At 43.0% G+C, this 17,500-nt stretch overlaps 1 protein-coding gene across 5 annotated transcripts in view; it reads right to left on the bottom strand.

Annotated features, from left to right (window-relative positions):
- LMAN1 (lectin, mannose binding 1) overlaps window positions 1-17,500 on the bottom strand; it is a 66,692-nt gene that overhangs the window by 18,755 nt on the left and 30,437 nt on the right. For 3 of the 5 annotated variants that reach the window (XM_068107007.2, XM_068107010.2, XM_068107009.2), the window contains exons 7-12: window positions 13,535-13,590; window positions 11,151-11,220; window positions 10,868-11,046; window positions 9,835-9,908; window positions 6,283-6,430; window positions 5,412-5,527 (exon numbers count right to left, since the gene is read on the bottom strand). In XM_068107007.2, the coding sequence (XP_067963108.2) occupies window positions 5,412-5,527; window positions 6,283-6,430; window positions 9,835-9,908; window positions 10,868-11,046; window positions 11,151-11,220; window positions 13,535-13,590 (643 nt within the window). The remainder of the gene's footprint in view (window positions 1-5,411; window positions 5,528-6,282; window positions 6,431-9,834; window positions 9,909-10,867; window positions 11,047-11,150; window positions 11,221-13,534; window positions 13,591-17,500) is intronic. The other 2 variants (XM_068107008.2, XM_078771750.1) reach the window with 1 other exon arrangement.

Genomic DNA, 17,500 nt, shown 5'->3' with positions numbered 1-17,500 from the left:
CATGTCATTCATACCTTCTTGTACACTGTAATACAAATGTCAAACAAACAATCAACTGACAGAAATATATATATATATATATATATATATATATATTATATATATTATATATATATATATTATATATATTATATATATATATATATATATATATATATATATATATATATATATATATATATATATATATATATATATATATATATATATATATATATATATATATACACACACACATATATAAACAGAAATCAGGTGCTACTTTTGACTCACCCTGTATATACAGTGCATTCAGACCCCTTCACTTTTTTCACATTTTGTTATGTTGCAGCCTTATGCTGAAATCGTTTAAATTCATTTTTTCCCTCATCAATCTACACTCAATACCCCATAATGACAAAGAGAAAACAGGATTTTAGAAAGTGTTGCAAATTTATTAAAAAGAAAAAACTGAAATGTCCCATTACATAAGTATTCAGACCCTTTGCTATGACACTTGAAATTTACCTCAGGTGCCTCCCATTTCTCTTGATCATCTTTGAGATGTTTCTACACCTTGATTGGAGTCCACCTGTGGTAAATTCAATTGATTGGACATGATTTGGAAAGGCACACACCTGTTTATATAAGGTCTCACAGCTGAAAATGCATATCAGAGCAAAAACCAAGCCATGAGGTCGAAGGAACTGCCTGCAGAGCTCAGAGACAGGATTGTGTCGAGGCACAGATCTGAGGAAGCCGACAAAAAAAATCTGTGCTGCATTGGAGGTTCCCAAGAGCACAGTGGCTTCCATAATTCTTAAATGGAAGAAGTTTGGAACAACCAGGACTCTTCCTAGAGCTGGCCGCCCAGCCAAACTGAGCAATCGGGGAGCCTTGGAAAGAAGGGCCTTGGTAAGAGAGGTGACCAAGAACCCGATGGTCACTCTGGTTGAGCTCCAGAGATCCTGTGTGGAGAGGGGAGAAACTTCCAGAAGAACAACCATCACTGCAACACTCCACCGATCTGGGCTTTATGGCAGATTGGCCAGACGGAAGCCTCTCCTCAGTGAAAGACACATGAACTTCTTCAAGAGGATTGTTCAGAAAGTAGATGGGACGGTTGTCCAGTCCATCTTTTCAGAGAGATAAAGTGAGAGTGTGAGATTTGTCAGGATTGAAGGACATGTTCCACTTGTTTTACCAGTTTGTAATTTTGTCCAGGTCTGCAGAAATTGAAGAGGCTGCAGACTGCCGATCTGAGGGATGAGGAATGGAGCGGCAGAGAGTGGAGTCATCAGCGAAGAGATAGAGATGATTTTCCCGAGTCGGAGAGATTATTGATGAAGGTTAGAAAAAGCACAGGGCCTAATTAAATAAGGGTACGCTAATTTAAGAGTGAATGGATCTATTCTGCAGGGGTTACCAATGAGAAATACACGAATTTACAAGTGAATGGATCTATTCTGCAGGGGTTACCAATGAGTAATACACTAATTTACAAGTGAATGGATCTATTCTGCAGGGGTTACCAATGAATAATACACTAATTTACAAGTGAATGGATCTATTCTGCAGGGGTTACCAACGAGTAATACACTAATTTACAAGTGAATGGGTCTATTGTATTGTGTTTTTTTGTAAATACTTGTACATGCCATTGGAATGCATCTGTTCCCCTCCCCCCCACGCGCCCCCCGCCCCCACACACACATACACACATTCATGAGTGGGGGCAGGTAATAGTGCAAAACTATTCTGGGGGAGAAAACAATCTTCATGCCAAGTTTGAGCCTTGTGGGTCAAAGGGTGTGGAAGGTACATCGGAACACACCAATGCACGCATGCAGCACAACTTTATAAAGGGGTGAGGGGGTGGGGGTGGGAATGCAATAATTCAATAATAATAATAATACTTAAAAGAATACATCCAAAAGAATACAATGGTAAAGAAAATTACATTTAATTTGTTTTGTTTTTTACAATAACCTAAATGCTAAACTGGTCCAAAAAGACCAACGACTGCATTCGGGGAGTGCGGGGGGAATGGGGGGAGAAGGGGGGGGGGGGGGGGGAATTAAAAAGAAAAAATTCCCTCGATCCTGAAAGAAAGAAAACCCAAAACACACGTACAGGAATATGTATTACCCTTCATTTAAAGTGTATATGAAAGATAATGTGTAAAATCGTTTTTATAACAAAGCTACAGTGGAACAATCATGCCAGGCAATGCGATGAAGTAAAAATTTAAAAACTTCATTCCTCCCCATCCTGAAAAAAAAACAACCCAAAACACAGAAGAATATGTACTATCCTGTACTCAAAGCATATATGAAAGATAATGGGTAAAAACGTTTTTATAACAAAGTTATAGAGATACAAAAATCATGTTGGGCAACAACAACAAACAACATGCATTTTAAGGCCATTTTCCCTGCTAGAGCGGGGGGTTAGCCTTGCGGTCCCCATGACAATCTTCTCCATTTTGCCCTATTTTCTGCATCTCTCCTTGTTAACCCCCTTGCCCACATTTCTTCTTCCACCATCTTTAGCTAAGTCTTTCTCGGTCTTCCCCGTCCTCTACTTCCTTCTACATTCATTTCCATCACTCTTCTCAACCAGTCACTTTCATCCTTCCTCAACACATGACCAAACCATCTCAACCTGTTCCTCTTCACAGCATCAATCACAGGCTCTATTCCCATCATCTTTCGCAATTCATCATTTGTCTTCCTCTCTCTCAACGACACTCCGCACATCCACCGAACCATTCGCATTTCCACCTTTTCCAGCCTTCGTTGCTGCTCTACATTCATGACCCATGTCTCGCTCCCATAAATCATCATAACACTTCTCACACATGCAGCATACACCTTTCCCTTCAGCTTCAGCGACAATCCCCTCCTCATCAGCACGCCAATCAGTTCCCGAAACTTCTTCCATGCACATCTCACTCTAGCAACCGTTGCCGAGTCTGATCCACCTTCTCCATTCAGCATGTCTCCGAGGTAGCAAAATGTTTTCACACCTTCCAGCTTCACGCAGTCTCCAAGATCCAACTCAACATTTCCTCCATCTGCACTCCCTCTGTGCACACCTTACATTTGAATGTAACTGCCACACTGGTTAATGACCCTCTCAGACCACTACATTTTTGATGAACCCACTCATGCATTGAACCCACCCCATGTTGGGCCCAGGTCCAAAAAGCCCCACAAATGCATTCCAGGGGTATAATAATAAAAAAAAATCCCCCGATCCTGAAATGAAAAAACAAAAAACAAAAACACGTACAGGAATATGTATTACCCTTCATTCGAAGCATATATGAAAGATCATGTGTAAAATCGTTTTTATAACAAAGTTACAGTGAAACAATCATGCCAGGCAATGGGCTGGGGTAAAAAAAAAAAAAAAAGATTCCCCCCATCCTGAAAGAAAAACACCCAAAACACACACATACAGGAATATGTATTACCCTTCATTCAAAGTGTATATGAAAGATAATGTGTAAAATCGTTTTTATAACAAAGTTATACAGACATAGCCTGAGGCATAGCCTGAGGCCATAAAAGACCCCCGATTGCATTATCGGGGTTATTTGAGAAATTGTATCCTCGGGTTAATTGTATCCTTTATTTGTTTGTAAATCCACATTGCCTGTTTGTTTGCTGTTTCATTCCGACAGTGAAAACAGCAAATCAAAGTGTGATGAGAAATGGACATTCCTTCAACCTGCATTTGGATACATCTTGTGGTTGCCCAAGGTGTCAGAAAGTTGTTAGGCATTTTGTGAAAATCAACACAGAACTGTTTGAATTCAATGAGAATAAAACAACAACAACAACAACATGCATTTTAAAGGCCATTTTCCCTGCTAGAGCGGGGGTTAGCCATGAGATTGAGAATGAGAGAAAAAAAAAAAAAAACCACCTTTAGAGGCCATTTTTCCCCGCAAGCGGGGGTTGGCCTTTTTCGGGAACCGTGGTTGTTGTTGTTTTTCGGTCCCCTTTTTGAAGCAATGTTTTACAGCCGGATGCCCTTCCTGACGCCAACCCTTTTTGCCGCCTTTAACGACAAACAGGGAATTACCAGTGAACTGGTACTCAATTAGCCGACCTCGGAAGGATGAACAGGCTGAGTCAACCCCCCTGGCGTTAATTCAGCGATCGACCGGGATTCAAACCCAGGATCCTAGGATCCTAAGCTGGCACCCTAACCGCTAGCCCAACACCAGGGAATGAGAATATCAAACATTATTTAAATATTATGTTAACTGGTAAAAATACCAAATATAATAATTATCGGTCTTCGATTAGCAGGATTTTACACAACTCTATGCTAAGCTATGGGGTTTTTTATTTTTCCCCAGACTCGGTGGCATAATGTTTAGAGCGTCCCCTAAATCTGAGACGTCAGCAGTTCAAAACTTGGCAGAGTCATATCAAAAACTTCAAGAATGGTACCTGCCACATCCTTGCTGACACTGAATTTCAAGATAGTGCATCGATAAACAACCATAGGTTAGCAACCATTGCACAGGTTTTGATGGGCCTAATAACCTCCTCCTACGCTGAACTTCATTGGAAGGGAAAATCATGTCAATTTTATGTATAAAGTGGTTTTCTGCAGTATCGTGTCATGCACCATTTGCTTGCAAATCACCCAAACCCCATAATGTGAAACAGGCATAGTGGGGAAAAACCCAAGTCGGTACCTCGTTACCTCCACCACCGAAGGTGGACAGATAGAGGTTATGTTTTCACCTCTGTTTGTCTGTCTGTGAGCAGGATGTATCAAAATGTTCGACGGACGAACAGCCTCGGACCAAATTTGGTGGACAGTTTGGGTGTATGACAAGGACCAATTAATTCGATTTTGGTGAAGATCTGAATCTAGAACCAGATCCGAGAATTTTAAAGTGATTCTTAATCATTGAGTTTCACATTATGGGATAGGGCCAAAAACTATATACACCACGATATCTCAAAAAAGTTATGGACGGATTTGGACAAAACTTGGTGGAGAGGTCAGATGTGTTACAAGGACGAACTGATTCGATTTTGGTGAAGATCTGGATCCAATAATTTTTTTAAGCGATTCTTCTTCATTGAGAGATGGGGCCAAAAATGATACAGAGAACGATATTTCAAAAAGTTGTGCACTGGTTATGACAAAACTATGTGGATGAGTCAGTTTGGAGACAAGAACAAACCGATTAGATTTTGGTTCAGGTCGGAATGCAGATCCGGCCTTTCAGAGGGATACAAAACAAACTGTTCAGCCCAGCATTTACAACTTGCAAATGTACAGATCGATGCACATTCTAAAAACGCTGGTGTCAAAACCGTTTGAACCAGCAAACCCACGAGTTGCATTTTCATGGTGGGCCGAGGAATTAGGATTTGGGAGTGGGGGAGGCATTTTGTTACCTGTAGGCAAAGTAGCCAAACAGAATGAAGGTTTGCAGGACAACAGAGCCAAAGAACAAGGCTGTGTTGAGACAACTCGGTGGGGGTGGATGCTCAGGGCATCGCATCGGCTGCTCCTGGAAATATGAACATGGAAACTTGTCATATCCTCAGGTAGATGCTCCAAAACATTTGAGTTTTAATTATCGCAATAAAATAGCTGGGTAGCAAAATTTTGTAGCAATAAAAAAGGTCAAATTGATAAACTCAAATCATCCTTTGGTTGATGAAGGAAATGCCACTCATTGCTGGTATGGAATCACCTTGCTTATCACAAAATGTAACTATTCACATTGTAATACCCAATTGGACCGACAGGATGGCTCAAAGTATCACACTCACCTCTAAAATGTCCAGTCTTTGAATTCCAGACAGACTACACTCAGTCATCCTGGTGCTCTGTACATATAGCATTACATCAATCCATTACACGAACAGAGAGCACATCAAGCCGACTGTCCCTTCAGCAACCAGCCAAGGTGCACCGGTTACCCCATCAAGTTCGAAATTCCTGCCCTGATCTATCGGGGATATTGCATCAGCAATAAAGCTGTACCCCAGAAATGTCCGTGGACCAGGAAGTACAACCAGCATCTAGGTGAGGTGAAGGTGCATACCTCAACTACCCAAGCCAAATTTTCAACAGCTGAAATTCCACATTAAGGTATGGCAGATGGTAAATTATTACATTAATGTTGTCACAGCACTTGCTGCTCCATGAGCCTCACTCCTTTAAAGGAAAAAAACAAAAAAACCTTTTGGAATACAAGAACTCGCTGCTCAAAGTTTACTCCGAGGGACAAGACAATGTAGAAGCACCCAGAAAGCGTACATGCTGCCGCTGGTTCAGGTTCCCGACATCTCTACGGACACCCTCCAAATGGTCTCGCATCTGCGTTAAATGCTGCATTGCTTCGTAGGGATTTCCAGACTCCGGACGCCCCGCATGGACATCTCGCGAAAGCTGGGTCATCGCTGCTCTGCAAGGAACAATGGTTAGCAGCACAAGCACTTTTTACAACATCCACCCATTATAGCACAAAGCATCGGCACTTCCACCCTCTCAGCCCACCTTTGGTGGGCAATGTGAAGTGGTGATATTTCCACAAAGTGATACTTACTTCTGGAACACACTGTGCACTTGACATTTGAGATATACTGTCTCCATGTCTCTCGGTCCCTGCTCTCAAATGTTGTGTTTGTGTCCTTCCCCCTCTCTCCCCATCTTGTCTACCGCTCCCGATGTTATATGTTTTATGTGTCGGTTTGTCTTTCTGTGTGATTAATGTTCGCTCTTAACGAGCCTCGATCTTGTATACAAAAAAACAAAAACAAAAAAAAAAAATACTGTGAGCATGTTTTGCCTCACTGTACCATACTGTAATGTTTTGGTGATGTAATATGCCAAGTGATCTACTTTGACACACACACACACACACACACACACACACACACACACACACACACACACACACACACACACACACACACACACACACACACACACACACACACACACTTGAACAAAAGTAACATTGGCATTGCACCACCCATTCACCACAACTCCCTCCCACACCCCACACCCGAGCCGCACGTCCCTTGCTGCTAGAAAAGTTTCCCTCACACGACATCGCAGGTTCCCTCTCGTTACTATTTTTCCCACTTTGACAGGCCCCTCTATTTTGAGTTATTTAACCTCAGCGTTGCCTAGGTTAAAAAAAGGGCATTGTAATACCCTCTGCTACCACCACCAGGTGGCACTAAACGCAACACATTTGCATAGAGAATTTACACCCCACCTCCCACACTTCAACCCCCCCCCCCCCCAACCCCCCCTCCCACTCCAAAGTGAGGCCGTGGCCACAACTCAGTATTCATAAATTCCCTCTCTTCCTTTTATTAACCATCTCGTACAGCACCACACACAACCACAATTTAGACGAAGGAGATAACGTTCCTGCTTCCAAACGCGCTGCGTGGGAAAACCTGTTAAGAAGCAGACTTTACTCGGGGGAAGACTCCAACTTGGGGATGATTGGCAGCAAAGGAGGCGTTGGCTAGTGAGCACACCAAGAAGAACATGCTGTCACACGTCAAAGGGCAAGCCACGACCTTTGCTCCCGGGAACTCCACCTCCCATGAACTTTGATCTCTTAAGTTTCCACCCTGATCATGCTGCATAAAAAGTGTAACTCCAGACCGATCGTCGCTGTTGAAATGCGCTGAGGACTCGGAGACAACCTGCCTGAGTGTTTGTGCCGAGAAAGGAGTGTCCATCATTGGAGTCTGCACTGGAGCCAGGATGAGCTGTGCCAAACGGCACTGGGAGAACGGCGCAACGACTGTTCAAGCATTAAGGAGGGCGAGAGCGAGCCAAAAGGTCCTTTGCATGGTGACATACCTCCATTACCGACGCACAATTATATATATATATATATATATATATATATATATATATATATATATATATATATATATATATATATATATATATATATATACACATACACACACACACACACACATATAAACGTGAGTTGTCTTTGTGTATGTCCGCGTTTTATTCAGAGATCGCTGAACGGATCTTCATCAAACTATCAGAGGTTCATCAGTGAGTGCCTGGGAGTGTTTTAGGGGAAAAAAAAAAAAATTGAAAAATGTTTTTTTTTTGAAAAAAAAAAAGTTCGTCTTTTTGGAGTAAAATAAATAAATAAACTAGCAGTAATAATAGGTTACTCTCCATTTCATGGAGAGTAAACCTAATGAATAAATAGCTCGATAGTGCCGAAGCCTTTTTAAATGAATGACAGTTATATACAAGTATACATTTGCATAAATAAATACAAAACAATCACCAGACATTTGAATACACATAAATCAAACAATTCCGGAAGTGTACGAAGTTGGGAATACGGCTTCTTCTTCCTGATCGGCAAAACACTTAACCTTCCTCCCCTCCTCTCCTCTCCTCCCCTCTCCTCTCCTCTCCTCCCCTCTCCTCTCCTCTCCTCCCCTCTCCTCTCCTCTCCTCCCCTCTCCTCTCCTCTCCTCTCCTCCCCTCTCCTCTCCTCTCCTCTCCTCTCCTCCCCTCTCCTCCCCTCTCCTCTCCTCTCCTCCCCTCTCCTCCCCTCTCCTCCCCTCTCCCCCCTCCCCCGCTCGGCATCGCCGGGTACTTCTGCTGGTCCAACAATAATTCCTAATTTGTCCACCTAGACTCCAAAAGAGAATCACAATTATAAAGAGCTGTTAGTGACTTGCCTCTTCATCCTTCCGGGCGAGGTTTTACATATGCACCTCACATTTTTCCTCCAAGTATGCATCGCCCACGTTGTCTCACTTGCATTCACACACTTCTGCTTTCCTTACCCCTCCTCATCCTTCATTTGCATTCCGTTTCAGGATTGGCACACGTCCGTCGACGCGTGCCGGGTCGAGTCAAGGACCGAACCAATGCCTTGCTCTACTTCTAGCGTCTTCTCTTTCTATCTACCTTTCCTCGGTATCATTCTCCTGGTGCCATATCCTGTGTTTCGTTACTTCAGGTAAGAATGTAGAAGGGGAATAAGCGCTAAGGGTTAGAATCTGCTCTTCTGGGCGTTTTCTTGGTTGTTTGCTATATTGTACATATGTGACTTCATGATTAATTATTGTGCTTTGTAAATACGTGTTCGCTTTATTTGGTAAAGGGCTTTCCATCCTGCCCATCTTTATTGGCTCGATTTGGTATGCAAGATTCGACAGATAAGAAGTTCAGACCCACTGTTTGGCTCAACAGTTAGCCAGTGCATACTTAAGGGTTCTGCTCATCCATATATATTAAATAGACGAGTGCACACTGAGGGTACGTGCCCCAATTGGCATCACCAACCCACTATAAAGATCATGGCTGATAGTGAAACCCACGGGTTTGAGTGACTGCTTCTTCAAGAGGAATGTTAAGGAAGTCGATGGAAGGATTCATCAGACAGTCTTTTCAGAGAGACAGAGAGAGACAGTCAGAGTGAGGGATTTGTCAGGATTGAAAGACATATTCCAAGTGTGTGACCAGCTCGTGATTGAAAAAAAAAACTATTTTTATTTTTTTAAAGATTTGTGTCACATACACTTTAATGTGATGATGCTTCCCAGTGTGATAGCTGAATTTTGGATTGGTGCAAGTTAAGTTCACATGAAACATTTTGTTTCTGCTAGGACATCGAGTGCCAACTGGCTGTACAAGAAAACAGGTATCAACCTGAGAGAATCCCATGGGACCATTTCACACTTCTACTTCATGGTTCTTGTGCAAGTTGGAGGTAAGCTCTCTTTCCTTTCCTTCAGTTGTGCTCAAATGTTTTCATTGCAAATATTGTGGAAGTGTCTGAGCAATGTTAAATTTTCTCACTTTACTTCATCGACGTTGTTGATCAGTTGTTGCTGATACGTCAGCATCTCCTGTAGTCTTAAGCCTCCATCAGCCTGGTCACAAAGGTTAGGTATGCAGGGAAGGAAAAATACCAGATTAATGGATCAGGTACGAAACTTGCGTCATGATTCAAAACATCCCATGTTCTTCATATGCTCTTTTTTAATTGCTGCCACCTTTCCGTTGTAGATCTGGGCTGAAATTTGAAAGGCTAAACTGTGCAACAACACCAAACATTTAATAATGTATAGTCTCAGCAGGGTACACAGATTACAGTAGATTGTCTGTAATTACAGTACATAGTACGAATGAATGATCAATATTTAAGCAGAACTGCATGCAGGCATGCACCACGTACCGCACGATTGCCCCTCCCATTTGGGAGCGCATTAGGCCAAATAGTCTTCTTCTTCTTCAAAGGCCACAATTATTTTGTGGCCTACATTCTTATGAGGTTGGTTGGGGAGGAGTTTTTGGCCAGGCTCTTCACGAACCAGATGGCCAGGTCTAACACTCGAGTAAGTAGTTAAGGCAGGAATTTGGGATTTGGCCATGGTGCTAATGATAGCTTGCCTACGCTTCGCGAAGGACACCGTGTGATCTTTAACTTGCACAGACTAATGCCTACAGATGGGACGCCCAGTTTAACGTCCATCCGAGGGACGGCACACACATTGATGAACCACCCAGCCTGTGAAACACCAGGATGACAGTTTATAGCTGGGTCGGGATTGAAACCCATGCTACACAGCTTAGAGGTGAGTGTGCTTAAAACTTTTAAACATGAATTTTAACGACATGATAACAGGTGTATAATTTGAACCTAAAATCTCAGCATTATGAGCCAAATACGCAGATGGAAATGTGAAAGAGGTTAATCCACCCAGATGAGAACACCTGTTGATGGCAATGCTTAGTTACAAGATAAATTCATTCATAACCCAGGTTTTTTTTGTTTTTTTTTAGCAAACCGTGTGCTGGTCTCTCTCTGTCTCCCAGCCCCTAAAGCCACCTTCACGTCACCCGTGGCCTGTCCAACGAGGGCTTGTGCAGCAATATCAACCTGCTTCCTCTGCTCCTCGACAAGCAGATCGATTCGCCGCCCCAGATTTTTAATCTCTGCTTGTATCTTGCTTTGTCCCTCAAAGATATGCTTAAGGTCTGCACTTGCCAACTCAACCCCAGACATGGCTGAAAATACATAAAAGTGAAATGGACATTTAACGTCATTAATGCAAACACTTGCAACTTTGAGAGCTGTCATAAATTTTTGGAGAAAATACAAGTCTACGTACCTGATTGGTCACCTGGAGCACTTTTTGCATCATTTTCAGTCCTCGTAACCTCATGTTCCAGTGGCGGTGGCTGTAAGGATTTGGAGAGTTTAAAATAACAGCAAGCAGTTTAAACATGCAGGGAGAAATTAATAATAAATATTGGCAAACAAGTTGATCCTTAAAACTCTTTGCATAATAACAAAGGAAGGGGATAGGGCAGTTTGGAAGGTTAAAGCAATTGAGGTTGGGAGCTCACAAAAATAAAAATGCAGTTGGGGTGAGGAGGTGAGGAGAGGGGGAGACGTCGACAGGATACCTCAGAGATATACACACTCACCTCATTGTTCAAGTTCAAATCTGAGAACTCGCCTCAAGTATCTTAGAGGTACACTACATGACCAAAAGTATGCGGACATCCATTCTAATTAGTGGATTCGGCTGTTTCAGCCACACCCATTGCTGACAGGTATATATAATCAAGCACACAGCCATGCAATCTCCATCGACAAACATTGGCAGTAGAATGGGCCGTACTGAAGAGCTCAGTGACTTTCAACGCGGCACCATCATAGGACGCCACCTTTCCAACAAGTCAGTTCGTCAAATTTCTTCCCTGCTAGAGCTGCCCCGGTCAACTGCAAGTGCTGTTATTGTGAATTGGAAATGTCTTGGAGCAACAACAGCTCAGCCGCTAAGTGGTAGGCCACTCAATCTCACAGAACGGGACCGCCGAGTGCTGAAGCGCGTAGCGCGTAAAAATAGTCTGTCCTCGGTTGGATCATTCACTACCGAGTTCCAAACTGCCTCTGGAAGCAACGTCAGCACAACAACTGTTCGTCGGGAGATTCATGAAATGGATTTCCATGGCCGAGCAGCCGCACACATGCCTAAGATCACCATGCGCAATTGCAAGCGTCGGCTGAAGTGGTGTAAAGCTCACCGCCATTGGACTTTGGAACAGTGGAAACGCGTTCTCTGGAGTGATGAATCATGCTTCACTATCTGGCAGTCCGACGGACGAATCTGGGTTTGGCGGATGCCAGGATAACGCTACCTACCTAGTGCCAACTGTAAAGTTTGGTGGAGGATGAATAATGGTCTGGGGCTGTTTTTCCAAGGTTCGGGCTTGGCCCCTTAGTTCCATTGAAGGGAAATCTTAACGCTGCATCACACAATGACATTCTAGATGATTGTGTCCTTCAAACTTTGTGGCAACAGTTTGGGGAAGGCCCTTTCCTGTTTCAGCATGACAATGCCCCCATGCACAAAGCAAGGTCCATAAAAAAATGGTTTGTTCAGATCAGTGTGGAAGAACTTGACTGGCCTGCACAGAGCACTGACCTCAACCCCATCAAATACCTTTGGGATGAATTGGAATGCCGACTGCGAGCCAGGCCTAATCGCCCAACATCAGTGCCCGACCTCACTAATGCTCGTGGCTGAATGGAAGCAAATCCCCGCAGCAATGTTCCTACATCTAATGGAAACCTTCCCAGAAGAGTGGAGGCTGTTATGGCAGCAACCCTTTGGGGGGGGGGGGGGGGGTAAGGGACCAACTCAATATTAATGCCCAAGATTTTGGAATGACATGTTCGATGTTTGGGTGTCCACATACTTTTGGTCATGTAGTGTATGTGCTGAACCTGGGTTCAAATCTCCACCAAGCTATAGACCATCACCCTGGTGTTTCGAAGGCATACCATCCCATTGTGAGTGCCATCCCTCAGGTGGACGCCTCAAGCCAGGTGTCCCGTCTGTTAGCATGAATTGCTGGACATTAAAGACCCCACCGTATCTCATGAAGGTGAGGCCAGTTTTTGCCGGAACCCTGAACAAATTACAAATTCCTGCCGAAATGCACAAGGGCACACAGATTTGATTCCTCAGCTTCTTGAACAGGTATCTACAGGTTGCGAATGTATCCTCCAGAGAACAGAAGATCGCATCTATTTTGCAAGAAATAGACGTGGCACCCACAGCTTTTGGTAAATTGCTAGCAGTTGACCCAAAGAGTAAAACGTCCACCTCAGCACTAACCTGCTGACATTTGAGAGAAGATGGCAAACACCTGCAATGGAGCTTAAACAGAGGAGACTATTAGGCAAAGTCCCAAGGACATGAGGTGAATCACCTGGGATTCACATGGACGATTCACTCTCGTGTATGGCTAGCTTATGCCACAAACCATCCAATAAATATAGCGTGCCGTGTATGAAAGACACTCAATTATTTTCAGAAGTCGAAAAAATATATATATATATAAATAAAAATAAATAAATAAAATATATACATATATATATATATATATATGTATATATATATATATATATATATATTTATTTATTTATTTATTTATTTCAACAGGAATTTAAACAAAACAAGCATCGTTCATCCTGCCTTACCTGCTGCCCTGGCTCATACAAGCTGTGCACTATGAAGGACAGGACATCATGATCATCTGGAAAAAAAGATAACACGTTTCAGCAAATCAAATCAGGATTAAACGGAAAAAAGCATTATAAATCGAGAGGATGAATAAATCAAGCAATGATCAGGATGAGGTACAAATCGAGCAATGTTCGAGAGGAGGAACACATCGAGCAATAATCGGGAGGAGGAACAAATCGAGCAATGATCGGGAGGAAGAACAAATCGAGCAATGATCGGGAGGAGGAACAAATCGAGCAATGATTGAGAGGAAGAACACATTGAGCAATAATTAGGAGGAACAAATCGTGCAATGATCGGGAGGAGGAACAAATCGAGAAATGATCGGGAGGAAGAACAAATCGAGCAATGATCGGGAGGAAGAACAAATCGAGCAATGATCGGGAGGAAGAGCAAATCGAGCAATGATCGAGAGGAAGAACATATCAAGCAATAAATGGGGGGAGGAACAAATCGTGCAATGATTGGGAGGAGGTACAAATCGTGCAATGATCGGGAGGAGGAACAAATCGAGAAATGATCGGGAGGAGGAACAAATCGTGCAATGATCGAGAGGAGGAACAAATCGAGCAATGATCGAGAGGAAGAACACATTGAGCAATAATTAGGAGAAGGAACAAATCGTGCAATGATCGGGAGGAGGAACAAATCGAGCAATGATCGGGAGGAGGAACAAATCGAGAAATGATCGGGAGGAAGAACAAATCGAGCAATGATCGGGAGGAAGAGCAAATCGAGCAATGATCGAGAGGAAGAACATATCAAGCAATAATTGGGAGGAGGAACAAATCGTGCAATGATTGGGAGGAGGTACAAATCATGCAATGATCGGGAGGAGGAACAAATCGAGCAATGATCGAGAGGAGGAACAAATCGAGCAATGATCAAGATGAGCAAATATCGAGCGAGGATCGAGAGGAAGAACAAATTGTGTAATAATCGCAAAGAGGAACAAATCGAGCAATGAACGGGAAGATGTACAAATCAAGCAATGATCAAGAGGAGGAACAATTTTTTTCTGCATTTGTACAATGTCTGTACGACATACAGTTGTGGCCAAAAATATTGGCACCCTTGCACTTTTTTTTTCAAATAATGCACCATTTCTTCCAGAAAATTGTTGAAATAAAAAAATATATTTTGGTATCCACATTTGTATTTCTTTGGTTTGCAGTGGAACAAAACAAAAAAAGCTGAAAAAAAAACTACTAAATCTTAGCTTATTCCCCACAGAAATGCTAAAATGACCTGGCCAATATTATTGGCACCTTTTAGAAGTTCTAAGAAATAATGAGATTTCAAGCAAGTGATTCTCTTCTACTTTGGAATTGAACTCACCTGTGGCGAGTTGCATGTGCCTGCAATATAAAAATCACTCGTTCAACCAAAGGGGTTTGAATATGAGGGGGGGAGGGAGGGAAGTCATTCTGCTGTTTTGTGTCACTGTGTACCGCAATGAGCATGGAGAAAAGAAAGAAAAGCAGACAATTGTCTGAGGAGGTCAGACACAAGATTGTAGCCAAGCATAGACAATCTCAAGGCTACAAGTCCATCTCCAGAGACCTTGATGTTCCTGTGTCCACCTTACGCAATGTTATCAAGAGGTTTAGGCCCATGGCACTGTAGCCAACCTCCCTGGAAGTGGCCGCAAGAGAAAACTTGATCGAAGATTGCAGCGAAGGATTGTTTGAATGGTGGAGAAAGCACCTCGATCGACTGCCAAACAGATTCAAGCTGACCCTCAGACACGACGTATGACAGTTTCAACTCACACCATCCGTCGCCAACTCAAAAAGGGGGTTCTATGGGAGGAGACCCAGGAGGACCCCACTGCTGAGAGAGAGACAAAAGAACGGCCAACAAAAAAGGCAAAACACTCTTGAAACTTTTTTTTTTTTACAAAAACTTTTTTTTTTAACTTTTGTTTTTACAAAACACCCTTGAACAAGCCAAAATCGTTCTGTGGAAAGATGAGGCCAAATGAGAGCTTTTTGGTAAAGCACATCATCTCTATGTTTAAAGAAAACAAAACGAAGCCTTCCAAGAAAAGAACACCTTCCCTACATTCAAACATGGAGGAGGTGCAGTGATGTTTTCGGGTTGCTGTGCTGCCTCTGGCACTGGGTACCTTGAATGTGTGCATGGCATCATAAAATCAGGAGATTACCAAGACATTCTGGAGCACAATGTTCAACCCAGTGTCAGAAATCTGGGTCTCTGTTGAAGGTCATAGGTGTTACAGCAGGACAATGACCCCAAACACACTTCAAAAAGCACCCAGGAATGGTTCAAGCCAAAACGCTGGACTGTTCTGAAGTGGCCAGCAATGAGTCCAGATCTAAATCCCATTGACCACCTGTGGAGAGATCTGAAAACACCAGTTGGGAGAAGGTACCCTTCAAATCTGGAAGAACTGGATCAGTTTGCACAAGAAGAGTGGGGCAAAGTGCCAATAGAGAGGTGAAGGAAGCTCATTCATGGCTATCGGAAGCGCTTAACTGCAGTTATTTTGTCCAAAGGAAAACTACCAAATATTAAGTCTTGGGTGTCAATAATTTTATCAATGCCATTTATTTTTATTTTCTGATTTCAAAGGATATATTAAGTTCTGATTAAAAAACAAAGGTTCTGTAATATTGACAGTGAAATAAAAAATTGTGGAGAAAAAACACTTGTCAATTTCAACTTATTTTTCGAGAAAATTGTGAGTTGTCTGAAAAGTGTGCAAGAGTACCATATTTTTGGCCACGACTAAGATGCTTCAAGTAAATTTGCCTTACCAAAGGAGATTCAACTTCCTACGTTCCTTTTTGATCTCACATTGTCTTTTTCATGCATCACAATATATTAAGCTTAATTAGTTAATGTACAGCAATATAACAAGTACAATATTTCGGTGTGGGTTATCGCATTCGCCTCGAAACTGTCTCATCTGGGTTTGAATATTGGCCCAGCTAAAAACTGTCATCCTAGTGGTTCGCAAGCAGAGCGATTCATCAATGTGTTGCTCGGATAGATGTTAAACTGGTGTCCTTTGTGCTGGGGTTACTTATGGGACATTAAAGATCCCACGGTGTCCTTCACACAGAGTAGGCATGTTATCGCCGTCACACTGACACACTGAACAAATTACAAATTCCTGCTTTAATCTACAGGGGGGGGAACCGCATCAACAGCACAACTGCACCCCCAGCATATGATTGTACTCACACCAATTAAGTTGCTCACAGCCATGTGCTGCTTACGAAAGAAGAAGATGAGTGTGAGTGGCTTGCATTAAAATGTGGTTTCAGACACCTGGAGTTGTTCTCAGGCAATCAGGACCATGTGTTCAGACGGAATGCAGATTCCCGACTGGGCATCCACCGTTGTGTGAAGTCCTTCCTTGGCACACCTGAGCTCCTCACCACATCCAAGGCTTTCATCCGCAGCTCAATGGAATACTGCTCGTCCCTCTGGGCTGGTGCTCCTCTGCCACACTGGTTAATGACCCTCTCAGACCAACCCACTCAGCGCCCATTGTACATTGAATGTAGTTCACTCCGACACCCTTCCTGCACACAGCACACGGCCACTTCCCAGTTCTTTCCACCTCACCACATGCTTTACCACTTGCCCTCACCTTCGTCTTTCCGATATTCACCTTCAGACCTTTTGTCTCCATACTTTCCTTCCACTTGTTCATCTTCTCCTTCAGTCCATCCATACTCTCCCCAATCAACACCAGATCATCTGCATACAACAACTCCCACGGTAAACACTCCTTTAGGTCCCGAGCCAGCACCTCCATCACAGCTACAAATAGTAGTGGACTGAGTACCGAAGCCTGATGCACCTGATGCACCGAGAGGGATCGCGCGGGCGAAAATCGGTCTCCAGCCCATGAGTGACGTAGTGAGGCAGACCGAGTTACCGGCATG

Source organism: Myxine glutinosa, chromosome 2 (genome assembly GCF_964187855.1).
Source record: "Myxine glutinosa chromosome 2, kmMyxGlut1.1, whole genome shotgun sequence".
In the NCBI taxonomy this organism is placed as follows: domain Eukaryota; kingdom Metazoa; phylum Chordata; class Myxini; order Myxiniformes; family Myxinidae; genus Myxine; species Myxine glutinosa.
The sequence above is the reverse complement of the archived record's forward strand: the minus strand, read 5'-3'. Positions and strand labels throughout refer to the sequence as shown.